The 19,112-nt window shown below is 61.0% G+C and overlaps 1 protein-coding gene across 8 annotated transcripts; it reads left to right on the top strand.

Moving 5' to 3' along the window:
* The first annotated feature begins 607 nt into the window (after window positions 1-607).
* On the top strand, window positions 608-18,850 carry CIB2 (calcium and integrin binding family member 2). Of its 8 annotated transcripts, none has more exons than XM_047846736.1 (8): window positions 608-799; window positions 5,095-5,129; window positions 6,313-6,429; window positions 13,064-13,175; window positions 13,461-13,586; window positions 15,067-15,163; window positions 18,065-18,260; window positions 18,450-18,850. In XM_047846736.1, exons 1-8 carry the CDS (start codon window positions 749-751, stop codon window positions 18,469-18,471), a joined length of 756 nt encoding a protein of 251 aa, XP_047702692.1. In that variant the 5' UTR covers window positions 608-748; the 3' UTR covers window positions 18,472-18,850. The 8 variants fall into 8 exon arrangements, with proteins under 8 accessions (XP_047702692.1, XP_047702691.1, XP_047702693.1 ...); XM_047846735.1 differs by having other exon boundaries at window positions 15,067-15,214; XM_047846737.1 differs by lacking the exon at window positions 6,313-6,429 and having other exon boundaries at window positions 15,067-15,214.
* The last annotated feature ends 262 nt before the right edge of the window (window positions 18,851-19,112 follow it).

Below are 19,112 nucleotides of genomic sequence, written 5' to 3'. Positions count from 1 at the left end.
GTGAGGCGCCTGGGTGGCTCAGTCGGTGTAGGAACCCTCTTGATTTCGGCTCAGGCCATGATCCCAGGATTGTGGGATGGAGCCCAGTGACCATCTGCACTGAGCCTAGAGTCAGCTTGGGATTCTCTCTCTCCCTCTGTCCCCGTCTCCTGCTCGCGCACGCGCTCTCTCTCTAAAACAAATAAATAAAGACTTTAAAAGTTCCTGGCCTTTGTCACACTTCACTGGACACGGTAAGTCCTGTAAATCCTCCTCGGTCTCTTGTGCAGCCAAAGATGCAAAGAAAGGCTAGTGAATCCTGTCCCGCTAAGGAACCCAGAGGGCCCGAGATGCACCCCCCCCCCCCCCCCCCCCCCCCCCGCGCAGCGGCCAGAGGTCCGCTCACCTGCAAAGAAAGGCCAACTCACTGACCCATCCTTTGCAGCGGAGGGCCGGCCCGCCGAGCCAGGAGTCCTGGCCCCGCCCCGCCGGGGGTCCTGGCCCCGCCCAGCAGGGAGTTCTGGCCCCGCCCAGCTGGAGGTCCCGGCTGCGCCCTGCCCCAATCCTGGCCCCGCCCAGCCGGAAGTGAGGCGGGGAGAGGCCGGGCAGCACCTCCCGCGGAGGGAAGGGGCCGCCCCCTGACGGGGTGGGCGCACCGCACCGCGGGGCGGGGTCGCCCGGCCTCTCCCCGCCCGGCTCCGGTCGCACTCCCGCCTCCGGGTGGCCGCGGGCTCGGGCTCGGCGCCCGGACGACGGCGCGGCGACCGCCATGGGCAACAAGCAGACCATCTTCACGGAGGAGCAGCTGGACAACTACCAGGTGAGCCGGCGCCCGCCCTCCCCTGCTTTTGGCCGCGAGCCGAGGCCCCCAAAGCCAGTTACTGGGTTCGGACTCTGCCCCTGCCTTCAGGTAGGAGCGTGACCTTGGGATGTGACTTGCAGCCTCAGTCTCCCCACCCTTGCGATGAGAGCGCTTTCCTCGCGGTAGCCGTTCCTTTTCATCCCCGTTTAGCCTCCTTACTCTTGGCCCCGCGCTGGCCTCGAACCCCTCCCCAGACACCTGTCCCAGCGCCCACCTTGGCACGGAGTTGGAGGGTCATGAGACGTGGGCTGCAGGGAGGGTCCCCGATCCCAGGAATCAGCCCAGGAGAATGAGTCTCTGCAGAGCAGAAATGACCTGGGGGCCTGTCTGGGTGGGGAGTGAGGTGTATCGGCCCCCGAGTCAGATTTAAGTTGGGGGTGTCTTGTTTACCCGTTTGGGGTCTCTACCTCTGGCCCCAGCATGGAAATAATTGGAGCAAGAAGGCAGGCCATGTGCCCGTTCCCACGCCCCCCCGCAAGGTCCCTCAGCCCCCAGCAGCCACCTGCTAAGACCCTCCTAGCACCTGCTGCCTCCAGAGCCAGGAAACTGCCCAGATCCGAGGCCCCGAAGCCCTTCTGCCACGGGGAGGCTTGTGTGGTTGCAGGATGAAGCCCAGCCCCCTGACTTGCTGGGGCCCTGGCCAGCCTCCGGGCCTCCTTCCCTGCCCTGTGTGCGGCAGCCACCCCTGGGCTGTCGCTGGCCTCCTTCCTCCCTCCCTTTGCCCATGCTCTGGGACGCCCCTTCAGATTTCCCTCATCCTTCAAGGCCCAACTGGGACGCCTCTGCTCGACTCCCCTGGGCAGAGGGGGCCTGCTTGGAGTGTGCTGTGGGAGAGAGGCACATCGGCAGTGTCTCCTGTGGCTGCCTGTTGCCTTCATGAATATTTCTTTTCGTAATGGGCCTGAAGTGTGAGTCCTCTGAGGCCCCTTCTCCTCAGAAACGCTGGCCGTCAATAATGGTTATCAGCTCCATGTGAGGCCCTGAGAAGGACCAGGAAGCCACATTCATGGAGCACTGCTGTGTGCCAGGCATTGGAACGGATACCCTCTAGGATCCTCACGAGGGGGCGGATTATCAGCCCCATTTCACAGAAGAGTAGACAAAGGCCGAGGAGCCACTCAGTGCCTGGCACAGTCCAGGCTCAAACTGGAATTTGAATCCTTTAATCCAAGGCTCGCTGCTTTTGTTTGGGGGCAGGGCCTGTGTGTGCTCTTTGTCCCGGAGAAGTCAACCTTGGCCTCGTGAGAGTACGATGTGCTCCAGGGAAGGAGGCTACTAGTGGTCCGTGGAAGACCCGGAGGGAAGGGGAACTTTTGCTCTGCAAGATTCAGAGAGAATGCAGTGCTTGAGCAGGGCCTATGAAAGGTAGGCCCCCGCAGTCCCAGAAGGAGGCGTCTGGGTGGAGGGGAGCACGTGGGTGAAGGCTGGGGGGTGGCACAGGCAAGCAGGCGGACCCTGCCCAGAAGTGAAGCATAGCCCCATGGGGGGTGGGGAGCCTGAGTTTCCGCTCACACCAGCCTAGTGTTGGGTTACACTTGGGAGCCAGTCCCAGTGCTGGGTTGTGATCCTCCACCAGAGCCAGGCAGGGTGGGAGGAACGAGGGCTGACGAAACCTGAGAGCCCCAGTCTCCCGCCCTCTGCGCTCCATCCAGCCCCACGCCTGCCAGGCTCCCAGTTACGGCCCCCTGTCCCCAGTCCTCGGGTGCCAGTGATTCCCAAGTTCAGGTTTCTTTCCAGACTTCTCTGCCCTCCAGATCAATCTCCCAGACCCCTCAAACTGCAGAGCAGGGCTCCCAGCCTCCCCCAGAACCCACCACTGCTCCTCTGGCCATTCAAGTCTCACAGGCAGCCCACATTTTCAGTTAAGAGCAAGCCCTGTAACTCACCTGGGGACCCCCTCCTCTGTCTCCACCCAAGGATCCAAGGCAAGACAAGACACTTAGAATCTGAGTACGAAACCTTATTCTCTGCCAACACTGCCAGAATCCTGAGAAGCCTTTACGGTACTCGCCATGCTCACCCCCCGGGAGCTGCCTCCCTGGGATGAGGTCCAGGCAAGGTCAGCAGAAGAAAAAGCAAAACGTTAGTGGGTGAGCAGGTTCGTGGCAGTTTGGTGGTAATGTTGAAAACCTACAAACAGCTGCTGCCACGTGTTCAGGACGAGGAGAAAGTTCGGTTAAGCAGGGCCAATGCCTGTTGTGAGATATCCTGCAGCCAGTGAAGCGTGTGGAGGGCTTACCTGGGAAGACCTGTTCCTCGTCCCGGAGCCCTGTGTCGAGCACCCATGGCGCTGGATGTGGAGTACGCGGCCGGGGCAGGACAGGAAGCGGTCAGTGGACGTGGTCATGGCTGGACTCTACAGTCTGTGGACTGCGGTCAAGAAGCAAAAGCCCCAGGTTGCAGTCAGCCCTCTGGGCTGCGTGTGCAACTTAGAGCAAGTTATTCAACTTCACCGAACCTCGGTTTTCCCATCTGTAGAGTGGGGAGATAATGCCTGCCTGCCTTCCCCCCCTCCCCCCACCGTAGGCTAGGGACGAGGGTTGAACAAAATTGGATAACCAGAGCCCCCACGGACCAGGCCTGCGGTGATCACGGACCGGGTGGGGTGTGGTTCTCAGCCTGGGCTGCACGTTGCGGTCATGGAATGTCTCTGCAAACTCTGATGCCGGGCTCCACCCCAGGTGACTCTGCTCCAGAGCTGAGGCCCTCGTTTTAGCAACAGCATCACTGCGGGTGGAGGATCTTGGAAAGATTCGGATTCCTGGGCCCCACCCCCAGAATTTCTGGTGCAGCAGGTCTGGAGTGGAGCCTGAGAACCTGCATTTGCACTAAGTCCCCAGGTGATACTGGTGCGGCCAGTCCTGGAACCACACCTTGAGGACGGTTGATGTAGACAGGTGTAAGTGGTTGTGATAAGGGACCAGGGCCCTTTCACTCGTAGGGCCTTTGGGTCAGGACCCAGATATTTCCTTTTCAACCCAGGGCATGGGAGAAGGGAGAGCAGAGGGGAAGAGGGGAGGCCAGGGCCTCTCCCTGTCCCTGGTTATGCCGACACCCCCACCAGGCAGGTTGGGAGGGGCCGAGGAGGGTCTGTGCCTGAAGACTCAGCTAGGCTGCAGGGTCTTCAGGAAATCCGTCCCCGCGTCCCCGCCTGAGTCGGAGACAGGGACTCCGAGCTTGGTGAGGGTGGGGGCAGAGGAGCTATTGCCTAGGGCAAAGCCTAGCCCGCTAGGACAAGTCCCTGGGGTCCGAGAAGGGCAGGGCGGCCTGCGGGCCTTTGGCCTAACTCCTGGGCGGCAGACTGGGTGGCAGGGGACCCGGAAGTTCCCACCGGCTCCCCCTTTCCAGCCCTCCCGCGGGCGCCTTCTCTCTGGGCTTCCTGAGTGTGCGGCACAGCTGCTCCGGTGCCCAGGGACTCCGGGTCTCACGCGGGGCAGGCCTGGCTGGCTGCAAGCCTGGGCCGCGGCTGTGAGCCCCTGGTCAGCACATCCCCAGGGGCAACGGCGGCGAGGGCAGGGGGCCAGGGCCAGGATGAGCACAAAAGCCCTTCATCCCTGGGGTGTTTTTGCCTCCATACGTCGCACCGGGGCCAGGCACCACAGCCACCGCCACCAGGCAGGCCGGTCCGTGGACAGAGGCAGGTCACACAGACAAGGCAGGACACCGGAGACCAGTTTATAACTGGGCGACCTTAGGACCCGAGCGCTGCCCCCACCCTGAGGGTCCTAGCCGCTGCCCCCTGCCTCCTCCTCTCCTTGCTTCCGCTCACCTGGCCTCCACCGCCTCCCCGTGTGACCTCCTCTATTCCTGTGGCTTCAGATGCCACGTAGATGTCGGTGTTTCCCCAGCCTGTGTGCCCGGGACCTTCCGTCTCTGTGCCTGGGACACACGGCACGCGACGCGGGGCACCGATCTCGCGCTGCAGTGTGGATGGCGCCCCCTGCAGCTGAGACCCTGCCGGCCTTACCTCCTCACTGGTCTCCCCGCCCCTTTCCCCGCCGTCCCACAGAGCAGACCACAAGTCAGTGCCATCCACCTCCGGCTCGTCCCCCGCCTGTGCCTGCACGCCCCCAAGGCTGCCCCACAGACCCCCACACCATGCCGCAGTTCCCTGGGCCAGGCCACGGCTTCAGGAGGTGGCTTCCGGGCCACCAGGCTGCTCTCTGCCCAGGCCGAGGCGGTTCCCGAGAGGTCCCGAGGGAAAGCGGGGCGTGGGCCCTGCAGCGGACTGTGTGTGTGTTTTCCCTTCACAGGACTGCACCTTCTTCAATAAGAAGGACATCCTCAAGTAAGTGTGGCCTGCGGTTCGCCCGCTGGAGCTGGGCCGGGCACCTCGCGTGGGCTGGCTGCACGGGCTGGGACCGAGGGGGGCATCTGCCTGTCGGGAGCCAAGCGCAGGCCGCTGTGAACTGGAGAACTTCCCACCCCGCCCGGCGCCCAGACACTTCTGCCAGGAATCAAGTGTCTCCGTCTTGCGTGCCCGGCTCTTTGGGGGGCCGTTTCAGGCACGTTTTCATTTTATCCTCCCTGCGACCTTGTAACAGGAAAACCTTTTGTCCCTACTTGGCTGTGGGGCCTGAAGACCTGGCCTCTGACTCCAGGCCCCTTGCTGTTTATTTGACCGTGTCCGGAGATCTGTCAGACTCGGGGTCCCTGAAATGCCCTCTGGCTCCAGCCCTGATGTCCCTCTGCCCTGGGAGGCCCAGAAGTCAAGGGCCTGGCCTGCATGCCCCCAGCATGCCTGAGCTGCCTGCCAGGGGCTCTTCCCTTTCCGGGACAACTCCTTTCTTTGGGATGGAGGAGGCGGGCTCTGAGGGAAGAGATGAAGGGGGTTGGCAGCCTTGGAGCCCCAGGCCCAGGCAGTGAGCACGACCCACAGGATGCCGGGCCCGGCCCCTCACAGGTCCTGTGCCTGAGCTACCAGGTGGCGTTAAAAGCCGGCGAGGTCACAGGACCGCTTTCCCCGGAGGCCGATGGGCGGGCTGGGGCTAGAGCCTGCAGCAGCTTCCCAGGCGAGCTGTGCTTTGTCACTGTCCTGACCACTTGGCTCACACGGGCAGCTCCCTCCGCCTTTCCCCTCTGCCCCGGACACTCTTCAGCCTGCCCCCGGGTAGGCAGGGGTCCCCACTTCTCCACCTTGGAGAGGCGGGGTGACGGGCAGAGCCCCGGCTGTGGCATCAGCACACCTGGGCCCTACTCCCGCGTCCTAGCTCTGTGGCCCCGGGCAAGCTTCGAGCCTCGCTTCTTCTGTAAAGTGGGGGCGGGGACACTTACCTCATGGCGGGGCTGAGAGGCGGGAGCACCAGGGCGCGGCGTTTGCACAGTGGGATTTGGTCTGTGACTTGAATGATGTGTGGGGTGGGGTCCCCGTCTGGACGGGGTGGCCCGCAGAGCCGTAACGACAGCCGTTGCCGGTGGCGTCCTGGGCACAGACCCTCACCGAAGCCTCACCACGCTCGTCCTCTGTGCAGGGCCCCCGCCTCTGGAGACGCCACACCCCGGCTGCTCGTCCTCCGAGGCCCCTGCCCGTTCCTGCTCTGGCGGCGAAAGCTTGTCTCCGCCGCCCGGCGGCCCCTTCTTCACCTCTGGTACCCACCTCGTTCCCGTGCCCCCTTCCAGACCCACCTCCGTGGTCGTCCATGCCACCCCAGCTCATGTGTCCTGCTCGTGTCCCCTGTGTCACTGCTCGTATAGTGTCCTGGATGCTCCAGGGGCTCCTGGCCCATGTGCTTGGCTCCCCCTGAAGTCGCAGTCAGCCGGGCCCCAGCCTCCCCGCCCCGTAATTGGGCACAGCACCTGGTAGCCCCCAGTGAGCGCTTGAAGACCACGTGGGTGAGGAAGGCCATGAGGAGCAGCAGGGCCAAGGACACAGGCCTGCTTCACCCCCTGCCTACCTCCAGTGGTCTCACTGAGAGCAGCAAGGTTGCCCATGGTACGGGCACGTGGCACGAAGGCCAGGCATTAGACCAAACGTGGTAGGTCTTTGGGGTGTCCCTTGTCCCCTGGCAAGTGACGAGCCCCAGGCAGATGGGGGGATGCCTCGCAGTCCTGGCCTGCCCAACTCTGAACCCTTCAGCACCCCAGCCTCTGTAGCTCGACCCAGAGCCCAGGCCGGGCCTGGGGTCCAGACACGGGTAGGATCCCTTCTGGCAGCTGGATGCCCCTTCCTGCTTGTCCCGTCCCTGGTTCATTCAGGCTCTGCCACTGTGTTAACACTCACTGGGGACCCAAGGGACCAGACCCGTGCTTTTTCTGCAAAGTGGTCATGTCAGGAGGAGGGGGCGGGGGATGGAGCGCCTGCTGTGGGTCATTCCCTGTCTCTGCACTGTCCCCCCGCCCCCAGCAGGCCCCTGTGTTCAGCACAACACGGGGCCGCTTGGGGTTTTATGGCCCACCCGTGCACCCTCGACAGGGGTGGTGAGAGCAGGCAGCACGTGGGATTGTGGCCCCTGGAGGAACCACGACAGCTCCGTTCCATTTTGGCCCCTTCTCTTTTCTCCAACCTTCTCTCTGGGCCCCAGCGAGGGCCAGTGAAACCTACCAGGGACTGACCACCCCTGCCAGGTGAGCCCTCTCCGCCGTTCACACCTCAGGTCCAGGCAGGGCAACCGAGGCCCGGAGCCCAGCTCGGCAGCGTGCAGCAGGCCGTCGGCAGAGCCGGGCCCCGGCCTGCCTGGTGAGCTGCCCCCAGCCCTGGCCCGGTGGATGGATGGTGCGGAGGAAACCCGAGCACAGGTTCTCCTTGCAGCGGCCCTGGGTCACAGATAACCATCGGCGGTTCCCCCCCCCCCCCCCGCCAGGTGGATACAGTTGCTCGCGTGCACCTTTTCCACCCTCATGCGGAGCCCTCTTCCTAGCAGGTCCCAGGTGGCACTCTGACTGCCCTCTGCCCCCCGTGGGCCTGTGCTCCTCGGTGAGGGGACCCGAGTCCTTGCCCCCCGGTGCAGACAGGCCCTCCAGCTAGCACTGCAGAGTGTTTCCCTGTGTCAGTGTTTCGTACCTTGGTTTCTCAACGTGCTGAAAACTCTGTGGGCTCTGTTTTAATTAAGCTTTTTATTTCATATGTGATACATGATGACCATAGAGAAATTCGAAAACAGAGGCGCCTGGGGGGCTCAGTCGGGTGAGCATCTGACTCTTGGTTTTGTCTCAGGTCATGATCTCACGGTTCATGAGTTCGAGCCCCGTGTCGGGCTCTGTGCTGACAGTGCGGATCCTGCTTGGGATTCTCTCTCTCCATCTCTCTGCCCCTCCCTGCTCACTCTCTCTCTCTCTCTCTCTCAAAGTAAGTAAATAAACATTAAAAGAAAATCAGAAATAAAGCCAGTCGAGAGAAGACGAAAATTACCTGTAACCCCATCACTTGGCGGTGATGAGTGTTGATGTTTTGCTGTGTATCGTGTCAGTGTTTTTCCTCTGTGTGTGTTTATCAAAAATGTGTCTCATGTTGTTTTATAATGTGCTTAAAATTGCTTTTCCTTAAGCAAACTGTAAAAATAGGTTTAAAAACATGATCTTGCCACATCCTTAATTCATTTGGCTGGACGTGTAGGTTTTCAGCCATTGTAATTAGTTTTGTGACAGCACGGCTGTGCCCCACACCCCTGCGGTAAATTTCTTTTTTCTTCTTTTTGTTTTAAACTTTTTTTTAACGTTTATTTATTTTTGAGAGAAAGACAGACAGAGTATGAGCGGGGGAGGGACAGAGAGAGAGGGATATACAGAATCGGAAACAGGCTCCAGGCTCTGAGCTGTCAGCACAGAGGCCGACGGGGGGCCTCGAACCTACGAACCGTGAGACCATGACCTAAGCAGAAGTCGGCCGCTTAACTGACTGAGCCACCCAGGCGCCCCTGGGATAAGTTCCTAACAGATTTCTGAATTGAAAGGTATAGACCTTTCTCTCTCTCTCTCTCTCTCTCTCTCTCTCTCTCTCTCTCTCTCTCTCGGTATAGACATTCTTAAGGCTTTTGATTTTTACTGCTAAATTGCCCCCCACCCCTGAGAGCACTTTTGAACCATCTGCTCTGCCAGCTGCCCTGCGTGAGGTCCCATCTCCCCCCTTCCTCAGTCACGCTGGCCGTTGCATCTTTGTCTTCCGTTCCCCCAGTCATTTACTGACTGCCCCGGGGTTCTAGCCCACAGTCGGGCCCACCCGCACGGTGGTGGCTTTAGGGGGACTCTGCAGGAACCGCCGCTCATTGGCCCGGGGCCAGTCCAGACTTTTCCTGTCCTGTTTTCACTTGTAAGTTTTGGCAGCCAAAGTTTGGATTACTGTTTCAATTTAATTTAATTGTATGTACGTGAGCGCTGAGCCCAAATGCGGGCCACCAACCAGACTGCGACTTCCAGAAGAATCCGCTTCTCCCAGTGATTTCAAATGCTCTTTGTCGTGGACCGTCCTCACCCCCGTGCTGCGCCGTGTCTGTGCCGCTCGGGTCCGCGAGGTGACCGGCTGTCCCCTCAGACTCTGTTGTCACAGCTGAGGGGCAGACGCCCCCCCCCCCCCCCCGGGTGCCCTCTTTCAGGCCCTCCCCCCCTCCCACACTGGTGCTTTCACACAGACTTTTGAATCTGGTCGGCAAGTTCTTTGTTTCGTTTTCTAATTTAATTATTTTTTTAAATTTACATCCAAGTTAGTATATAGCGAAGCAATGATTTCAGGAGTAGATTCCTTAGTGCCCCTTCCCCATTTAGCCCATCCCCCCCTCCCACAACCCCTCTAGTAACCCTCAGTTTGTTCTCCATATTTATGAGTCTCTTCTGTTTTGTCCCCCTCCCTGTTTTTATATTATTTTTGCTTCCCTTCCCTTCTGTCCATCTGTCTTGTCTCTTAAAGTCGTCATATGAGTGAAGTCATATGATGTTTGTCTTTCGCTGACTGACTAGCATAATCCCCCCAGTTCCATCCACGTAGTTGCAAATGGCAAGGTTTCATTCTTTGTGATTGTGGTCGGCAAGTTCTCAAACAAACCGCTGCAGGTTTCAGTTAGGATGGTCTTCATTTGGCAGAAATGTGGAGACAGGAAACAGAGGCACTTACCTTGCCACCCAGATACTTTACATCTTTTTACACACTTGGTTTTCATACTTAGTTGTTGTTGGGGGGGTAGGTGATTTTTTTTTTTTTTCCTATTGTGATTTAGGTCTTTTATATCTTATTTTCGAATAGGCTGATGCTGGTACATAGAAAACTATTTTGAGGGCACCTGGGTGGTTCCGTCAGTTAAGCATCTGACTTCGGCTCCGGTCATGACCTCATGGTTCGTGGGTTCGAGCCCCTTGTTGGGTTCTGTGCTGACAACTCAGAGCCTGGAGCCTGCTTCGGATTCTGTGTCTCCCTCTCTCTCTGCCCGTCCCCGGACTCATGCTCTGTCTCTGTCTCAAAAATAAATAAAACATTAAAAAAAAGAAAACTATTTTGTGCAGAAGGGCTACTGAGCCCTTTCTCATTCAAATAGTTTTTTAACTGATTGTTTTTGGTTTTCTGGCGAATAATAATTCTCCTCCTTTCCAGTATTTAAATGTACCGTCTCTTCCCGCACTGACCACCGTGGCCAGCGGTCATGGGGCGATGCCGTGTAGCGGTGGTTGATAGGCGGCCTCCGGCTTTTCTGGGGATGGCTCTGGTGTGGCGTGGGGTGTTGATTTGGGGTAGAGCATCCCTTTGTTTCTGAGGATTTTAAGCTTTATTATTGATAAAATTACTACTTAAAAATATTTATATTTTAGTGACCACTTTAAAAATTCAAGCAGTTTGGGAGCAGGTGAAGTGACAAGTGAAAGCTGGCCCCTTCTTCTCGCTCCTATCTGCCCCCACCTCGCAGGGGCCAACAGCGTAAATGTGTGGTCCACATTTTGGCCTTTTTTCCTGTGTCCATACACCCATCAGGTCATAAATGTAGCTACCAACTTGACAAGACAATTTTTTTGCCGATTAATATGATTCGTAGTCACAGATTTTCGAAGGGTTAGTCCAACGGCGTATTCCTGGCTTAAATCCTACACGGTCTGAATGTGTCACTCTCTCAATACCGTGGGACTTGATTTACCAATATTTCATAAGAGTTTTGCATCTGTGTGCGCGTCGTTGGTCCCTTTTGGACGCCACCCGTCGGGTTCTGCGAGCAAGGTTCTTACTCGGTTTCTAAAATGAACGGGGAGGCGCCTCCCCGACTGCTCCATGCTCCGGGGAGTTGAAGCAGCACAGGTGTGACTTGTGCCCCGGGGTCTTAGGACAGGGCCAGCATGCCCTGTACTGGGACGGGGTGACTGTTCGGTTTCCCCACAGTGATTCAGCCTTCCAAATTCTGAGTTTGGCTTAGAAAAAATAAGTAAATAAAATAGCAGGGTCACCTTAGTCCTGGCGTCAGGGCAGGAGTCGGCCCTCCCGCCCCAGGGGACACCCCAATCTGCCAGCGGCTCGGCCCTCTCCCCACCTCCCTGGTGGGGTGCCCCTGGCAGGCAGGCAGCTGAGGGCCAGGTGGCCTTGCTAATGCCATCCTCCCTGACCCTGCAAGTGTGAGGACAGCAGGACAGCCCCCATTCGCTGATGGGGAGGTCCGTGGGGGTCCGACCTCAGTCTGCCATGTGGCTCGTGCTGCGGCCACCCTGCATGCCTTTGGAGGTGGAGGGCAATGCCCACGGCACCCAGCATCACACCCCACATGTCAAAGGTCAAGGGCAGGGTGAAATGTAACAGAAGTTTAGCATGTCTGTCAAGAACGCGAAGCCAGCTGTGTAAATTGTGATATGCAAGTGCTGGCTCTGTGTTTGGGGACGGTAAACAAGGACAGGTTTTTCCTCGACTCGGAGAGCGAGAACGAAGATAGCCCTTGAATGCCCCTGGCGGAGAGTCCTGGCCCCATGCTGTCACTCGGGTATCTGCTGATGAGGGTCGGGCTTTGGGATTTCCCTCCAGCCCTGTGTTTCCCAGTGGTGGCGCTTCTGTGCGATTCCGGGACGGTCGTGGGGACTTGTGGCTGGGGGAGCGGCCTCATGGCGTTTTGCTCTGCGTTCACCCGGCCGGTGCAGAGCCAGGGCGGCCTGATAGAGACACCAGCATCCACCTCCCAGGGTGGTTGAGGGATTAAACTGAGTCATCCACACTGGGGAATTGACCCAGAGCCTGGCACAGAGTGAGGACTCGCTAAACGGGGCTGGTGTTACGTGTGCACCGGGCGGGTAGTAAAGTGCTTGGCCGGAGAGGGCTGCGGGCCTGTTGCAGGGGCCTGGGGTGTGTCAGTGGGCCAGCCACTTAGAACACTGGTTTTAGGGGAGTGGGCCAGGCAGGGCGGGGGCTCTGGGGGTGCTTTGGTCCAATTCCCAAGAGTCCTAGGCCCCCCGTTGGGTGGGTCACCCGCCTCAGCCCCTGGTCGGTGCCCCCTGAACTCGTCCCCCCATCTGGCAGCACGTCTTGGACACGATTTCATCTGACCTGAGCTGCATTTGTGTGGGGCGGGACTTGGGGGCTATTCTCCCGGATGTTAGGGGCAGAAGAGGACTGAATAATGGAGGATGGGCCTCCCTGTGAGCTAGCGGCAGGAGGTCCCACACCCTGGAGGGTCCTTGGGTCGTTCAGGCCAGCTTGTGTCCTGGGGCCACCTGAGCACTGACCGGGCTGCCGGCAGGGCGGGAGGTGGGAGTGACTGGGGCCCTGGCAGGGCCTGCGTGTGGGCGTGAGGGCTGCCGGCGGCTATTCCAGAGACCCAACCCTCGGAGCCTGCTTGGGACCCAGCAGCAAACGGCCGGGGCTCGACGGCTTAAGGACTGGGGAGGAGGGGTAAATGCCCTGGATCTCCAGGCCTTCGTTCCAGCCACGTCCCTCGTACTTCCAGCTGTGTGGCCCTGGACAGACGGCTCTTAACCTCTTCAGGCCTCGGTTTGCCACGCTGAGAGCTGGGGGGCGCAGCTCACCTGTGTGCACAGCCGGGGGCAGAATTAATGGGGCGACACCGCTGGCATACAGAAGGCCTTTATGGGGCCCAGAGAGGGAACACGGAGACCTGGGGGTGGGGGACACGACCCGGTTATCAGCATGGGGGCTTGCTGCCCCCCCCCAGGCCCCACTTCCTGCGCTCAGAGCTAGGCAAGGGGGCCTGTGCGGAGCGGGGGGCTGGGTGCAGGTGGGGCAGCATCGGCTGAGGGGGACTCAGGGGATGCACACACACCCCCACACCCCCCCCCCCCCCGCCCAGCTCTTTCCCTCTGCCTCCCTCGCAGGTTGCACGCACGGTTCTACGAGCTGGCCCCCAACCTCGTCCCCATGGACTATAGGAAGAGCCCCATCGTCCACGTGCCCATGAGCCTCATCATCCAGATGCCAGAGCTCCGGGTACGACAGAGGCCGCTGCTGCTGGGCAGGTGGGCTGGGGGGCAGGCAGCGGAGGCACCCAGACCTGGTGGAAGCCGCTCTGCCCTTGGTGGCTGTGTGGTCCTGAGAGGATCACTGGACCTCTCTGTGCCTGTTTCCTCCCCTGTACTCTCTGAATAAATGAGCCACACATGTGGGGACTGCATACGGGTGGTCAGTGCTGCCCTGTAGTCTGTGTCACCTGCTTGCCCCTTTGTGACACGGCTGGTCATCTGTGCATGGCTGACCTTATGTCTGCTTTTCTAGATTCCTCTGTCTCCCTGTCTGGCATTAGCCTCTCTAGCACGGCTATCCACACGATCACTTCTCAGACTTGAACGTGCACAGGGCTGCCTGCAGATCTTGTCAGGGCCAGCAGGTCTGGGTCAGGAGGTCAGGGTCAGCGGGTCAAGGTCGGAAGGTCTGGGCCAGCAGGTCTGGGTGAGCAGGTCAGGGCCAACAGGTCAAGGCCAGCAGGTCAGGGTCAGCAGGTCTGAGCCAGCAAGTCAAGGTCAGCAGGTCTGGGCCAGGAGGTCAGGGGCAGGGCCAGCAGGTCAGAGCCAGCAGGTGTGGGTCAGCACGTCTGGGCCAGCAGGTCAATGTCAGGAGGTCAGGGTCAGGGTCAGCAGGTCAGAGCCACCAGGTATGGGTCAGCAGGTCAAGGTCAGCATGTCTGGGGCAGCAGGTCAAGGTCAGGAGGTCAGGGTCAGGGCCAGCAGGTCAGAGCCAGCATGTGTGGGTCAGCAGGTCTGAGCCAGCAGGTGTGGGTCAGCAGGTCAGGGCTAGGAGGTCTGGGCCAGCAGGTCAATGTCAGGAGGTCAGGGTCAGGGTCAGCAGCTCAGAGCCACCAGGTGTGGGTCAGCAGGTCAAGGTCAGCAGGTCTGGGTCAAGAGTTCAGGGTCAGGGCCAGCAGGTCAGAGCCAGCATGTGTGGGTCAGCAGGTCAGGGCCGGCAGGTCAAGGTCAGCCGGTCTGGGCCAGCAGGTGGGCACTAAGATTCTGTTTTGCAGCATGTTCCCAGGTGAGGCTGTACCTGCTGGACGCCACACCACATGGGTATTTGACACGAAGGTTTCATTTCACAAGCTCCTTGCCTGTAGTACTTCGAGGGCAGTCCCGCAGTAGGGAAGGTTGGCTTTCGGGGCACAACTCCACACAGCTGTGCAACTCTGCCAGCAGCCCCCTGCCAGCCCTTGGGTGTGTGTTCCCGGGGTCAGGGCACCACATGGCATCCACTCCGGCACCTCTGTCCCAAGGGGTAGTGAGGCACCGGCCTGGCCACGGCTCAGAGGGTACCTGGAGGGGTGGGCAGTCTGGCAGCAGCCCCTCGGCTGTTCCAGAGCCTCCTGGGCTCGGCACAGAGTGGGGGCTAGGGTGGGGGCTCCAGGAAACATGAGCCCCCAGAGACCTGGGATCAGAGGGGGGAGTCGGGTGTGGCTCCCCGGAGGAGGGGCCCCCTGGAGCTGATCGAGGCCCGGGGTCTGACTGCTTGTCTGGGCTCATTTCTCCGAGCCTTTGGGGCCCCACTTCTGCCCGGCAGGACTCTGGCCTGACCTCGCATAGCCAAGGGCTGCCTGCGCCCTGGGCCTCCTCTTCTCCTCCCCATGGTGGCAGGCACCCCTGTGCACCCCTTGGGGCAGTGGGGAGCACACCTTGGCCCTGCTCCGTGCAGGTCTGAGCGATGGGTGGGACACGAAGTGCGGTGCCTGGACTGGCATCCACACCTTCCGTGCTTTGTCTGCCCTCACAAACCAGTCACGCAGGTGTGGTGGTTCCCACTTTGCGGGTGGGACGGGGTGGAGGGTTGCTCAGGGTCAGGTCACTCGTCCAGGGTCACCCTGCACCCACACAACCACTGTGGCTGTTTCCTCCAGGAGAACCCCTTCAAGGAAAGGATCGTAGAGGCTTTTTCAGAGGATGGCGAGGGCAACCTCACCTTCAACGACTTTGTGGACATGTTCTCCGTGCTCTGTGAGTCGGCGCCCCGCGAGCTCAAGGCAAACTATGCCTTCAAGATCTACGGTAGGGCCCTCGGGCTGCGTGCTAGTGGTGGGGGTGCTCCCCTCGGGGACTGTGTGCTGGTGGTGGGGGTGCTCCCCTTGGGGGCTGCTGGTATTGGGGGTGCTCCCCTCAGGGGCTGCTGGTGTGGAGGGTGCTCCCCTCGGGCTGCGTGCTGGTGGTAGGGGTGCTCCCCTCAGGGGCTGCATGCTAGTGGTGGGGGTGCTCCCCTCGGGCTGAGTGCTGGTGGTAGGGGTGCTCCCCTCAGGCTGAGTGCTGGTGGTGGGGGTGCTCCCCTTGGGGGCTTCTGGTATTGGGGGTGCTCCCCTCAGGGGCTGCGTGCTGGTGGTTGGGTGCTCCCCTCAGGGGCTGCGTGCTGGTGGTGGGGGTGCTCCCCTCAGGGGCTGTGTGCTGGTGGTGGGGGTGCTCCCCTCAGGGACTGTGTGCTGGTGGTGGGGGTGCTCCCCTTGGGCTGAGTGCTGGTGGTGTGGGTGCTCCCCTTGGGGGCTTCTGGTATTGGGGGTGCTCCCCTCAGGGGCTGGGTGCTGGTGGTGGGGGTGCTCCCCTCGGGGGCTTCTGGTATTGGGGGTGCTCCCCTCAGGGGCTGTGTGCTGGTGGTGGGGGTGCTCCCCTCGGGGGCTGCGTCCTGGTGGTGGGGGTGCTCCCCTTGGGCTGAGTGCTGGTGGTGTGGGTGCTCCCCTTGGGGGCTTCTGGTATTGGGGGTGCTCCCCTCAGGGGCTGCGTGCTGGTGGTTGGGTGCTCCCCTCGGGCTGTGCGCTGCTGGTGGTGGGGTGCTCAGGGACCCCAGGAGAGTGCCTGACCTGTGGGGAAAGATAGTGTGTGAGGACACCAGGGGTCCTGGAGGGGAGGGAGGTCCTGGCTCCCTGGGGGCAGGGGGGTGTCCCTGGATAGAAAGTTGGGGTGGGCCTGCCCAGTGGAGGGAATGACAAGGACATGCCAGGCTTGAGGAGGTGAGACGCACCCAAGTGGTGTGAGCCCAGGGAGGTCACAGGACAGGCTGTGAGGAGCCAGCCAAGGAGTTTGAATCTGGTGCCCAGGACTACGGGTCCACTGCAGGGTTCCAGGTAGGTCAGGACAGTTCTGGGCTCTGGAGAGGTCACTGGGCGTCCTAGAGGTGTGAACTGGAGACCAGGGGACCAGGGGCGGGGAGGGCGCCTCTGCCAGGCAGAGAGGTTCCCAGGTCCCCCCACCCACCCCCTGGAGGTGGAGGTGGGCGGCCTGACTTCTCACCCCAGCCCAGCCTATGACAGTGGTCACACGGCCACCAGAGGGCGCTGGACCCCCAGAGGAGAGAACCTCATGAGCTGGGCCTGCCCAGGGCCGGTGGTCCTCATGGGAACACTGAGGCCCAGGGAGGGGCTGGGACCCATCGTGGACCAGAGGAGCCGTGGGCAGACCTCCTGTCTCAGCATCTTTGATCAGCTGGTGGCTCCTGGGCCTCTCAGCCTTTTTCACTTTGTTGTAGTTAGCTTGTGCATTTCAGAGGCCTGGTCTGGGTCCACGCATGCACCCCTGTGTGCGCACATCAGAAAGACAGCAGCTGGTCTACCCTCCAGTCCCAGGGCCCCGACATCGCTCCCGGGGAAGGCTGTTGTCTGCCAGCCGGGGGGTGGGGGTGCAGCCGGGCAGGAGGGGCAGGCCCCTTGCTGCCCTGCTTCTGGACAGAGGGGGTTTGGTGCTGGGGAGAATCAGGACCTGACTTCCAGCGAGGGTCACACACAACCCCCCCCCCCCGCCCCGCCTCAGCCTGTGCACGTGAAACGGGCACAGGAATCCAGCCAGCAGCCCGCACATCTGCACAGGGCTTGCTGGGCGCCCCTGTGGGGTGGAGATGAGTCCCACCCCTGCCTGTCCCAGAGGCGGTGCTGTGGGCACACGGCGAGACGCTGGGGTCCAGTGCTGACCTGGGATGTCACTGCAGGACCCCAATGCTTCATCCTTGCACAATGGGGACTCTGCTGGACCTGCCAATCAGCTTGTGTTTTGGTGGGGGGCGAGGGGGGGCATGAGGCGGAACACGTGATGTCCCTCCAGCAGCCACACTCTTCATCACTGTCAGCGTCTGGGTGCGGCCCGTGCAGGGGGCTCAGCAGGAGGAGCCCGGAGGTCTAGAAAGCCCCCTGAAGGTGGTGTTTGAGCTGAAACTTGAAAGACCAACGGGAATTTGCAGGACAGACAAGTGGGGGACAGTCTGGGCGGAAGAAGGGCAGACATCTGGGAGCTAGGCTGGAGACTGGGGCCCATGTCGGGGTCACTGCCGTGATCACATGCCTCTCTGAGCTGTGCGGCTGTGCTGTGGGCAGCAGAATCAAACCATGTGCCCGGCTCTGTGCACAATGGCCAGCCTGGGCCTCCCTCCGAAGGGCTTCTGAGTCCTGATGCCCGTGGTGCCGGGCGGTGCAGGGGGGCGAGGGGTGGGGCACCTGCGGGAGGCTGCAGGGTGCAGTTTAGGGAAGGGTGTGCTTACTGGCCAACAGGCTCGGCTGGCGGCCAGTTCCCCCTCCAAGCCACCCTCAGACCTGGATTCGTTCACTTGGCCTTTCTGGGCCTCAGTTTCCTCCGCTCCAGGGCGGGGGGCACAGGGCCTGCTGTGGGGTGCGGCCGGGAGGTCCTGGTGTCCCCACAAGCCTCAGATTCAGACTCTGAAGTGTCTCAGACCAAGTTTGTACCTGTGGCCATTGTGGGGACTCAACAGGGTCATAGATGTTGACTTGGCGGATGTGGTGTTCGTCTTGTGCCCCCTTGGCCCCCGTCGGCTGGGCACAGGGTCCGGGGGCCCCGGAGTGTGAACGGGCTGAGGGCCGTGGGGTGCCGGGCGGGACCCCTGGCCTGAGCACCTCCACCCGCCCCCAGACTTCAACACAGACAACTTCATCTGCAAGGAGGACCTAACGCGGACTCTGGCCCGGCTCACCAAGTCTGAGCTGGACGAGGACGAGGTGGTGCTCGTGTGCGACAAGGTCATCGAGGAGGCCGACCTGGACGGGGACGGCAAGCTGGGCTTCGCCGACTTTGAGGACATGATCGCCAAGGCCCCCGACTTCCTCAGGTGTGGCCCTGCGGCCATGGCTGGGGGCTGGGGTCCCGGGGACAGCTGGGTGTCCAGCTTTCTGCCTGTCCTTGGGGTTGCTCAGTTGTGTCCTCTGCACCCTCCCTAAGGGACCGTCCAGCACGGGCCAGGGGCCTGTCGGCGTTCCACCGAGGGGCCCTCACCCAGACAGCCCTCCTCTCTTTCTAGCACCTTCCACATCCGGATCTGAGGACACTGCTGAGGGTGCGGGGCCCAGAAGCTGACCCTCTGGCTCTGCTGTCTACACGAGTGACCTCCAAGCTGCCCGGAAAAGACGCTGTGGCCTCTGGGGTCATACCAACATTTCCTTGGCCCTTTCAGCAAAAAAATCCTTAACCAGGGAAGGGGGGTGTGAGGGCAGGGCCCTTCCCAGACTCCAGACCCCACCACAGGCCCTCCTCCGTCCCCCCCGAGCTCCCCAGACCCTCATCCTCTCCCCGCCGGAAATGGCTGCACCGAGGGGGGAAGGCACAGGCCTCGCGGGGCAGGGGATACGGACGCGTCCCGGTGCTGGGCAGGCGTCCTGGTCGCCCAGGGCAAAGTGAAAAATGAAAGAGACCAAGGTTTTATGAGCTGCGTGGTCTTTCTCTAGAACCCAGTGTGAAGCTGTGTGGACGCTGGGCAGAGGGCTCCATCCCTGTCCCCGGCACTGGGCACGAGACAGAATCCTCACTGGTGCGTGCTGTCCACACACTGGTGAACTTCTGGGAGTAAAGCACTTTTGCGTCCCTGTGCTCTGCCTGCCATCATTAGGACGTGCTCAGTGGCCCCTTTCTCCTGACCCTTGAAATCCCACGGCCAGCGCGTCACCTCAGGGTCAAGTGTTGCCCT

The sequence above is a fragment of the Prionailurus viverrinus genome, unplaced genomic scaffold (assembly GCF_022837055.1).
Source record: "Prionailurus viverrinus isolate Anna unplaced genomic scaffold, UM_Priviv_1.0 scaffold_40, whole genome shotgun sequence".
NCBI classification, from domain to species: Eukaryota; Metazoa; Chordata; class Mammalia; order Carnivora; family Felidae; genus Prionailurus; species Prionailurus viverrinus.
The sequence above is the reverse complement of the archived record's forward strand: the minus strand, read 5'-3'. Positions and strand labels throughout refer to the sequence as shown.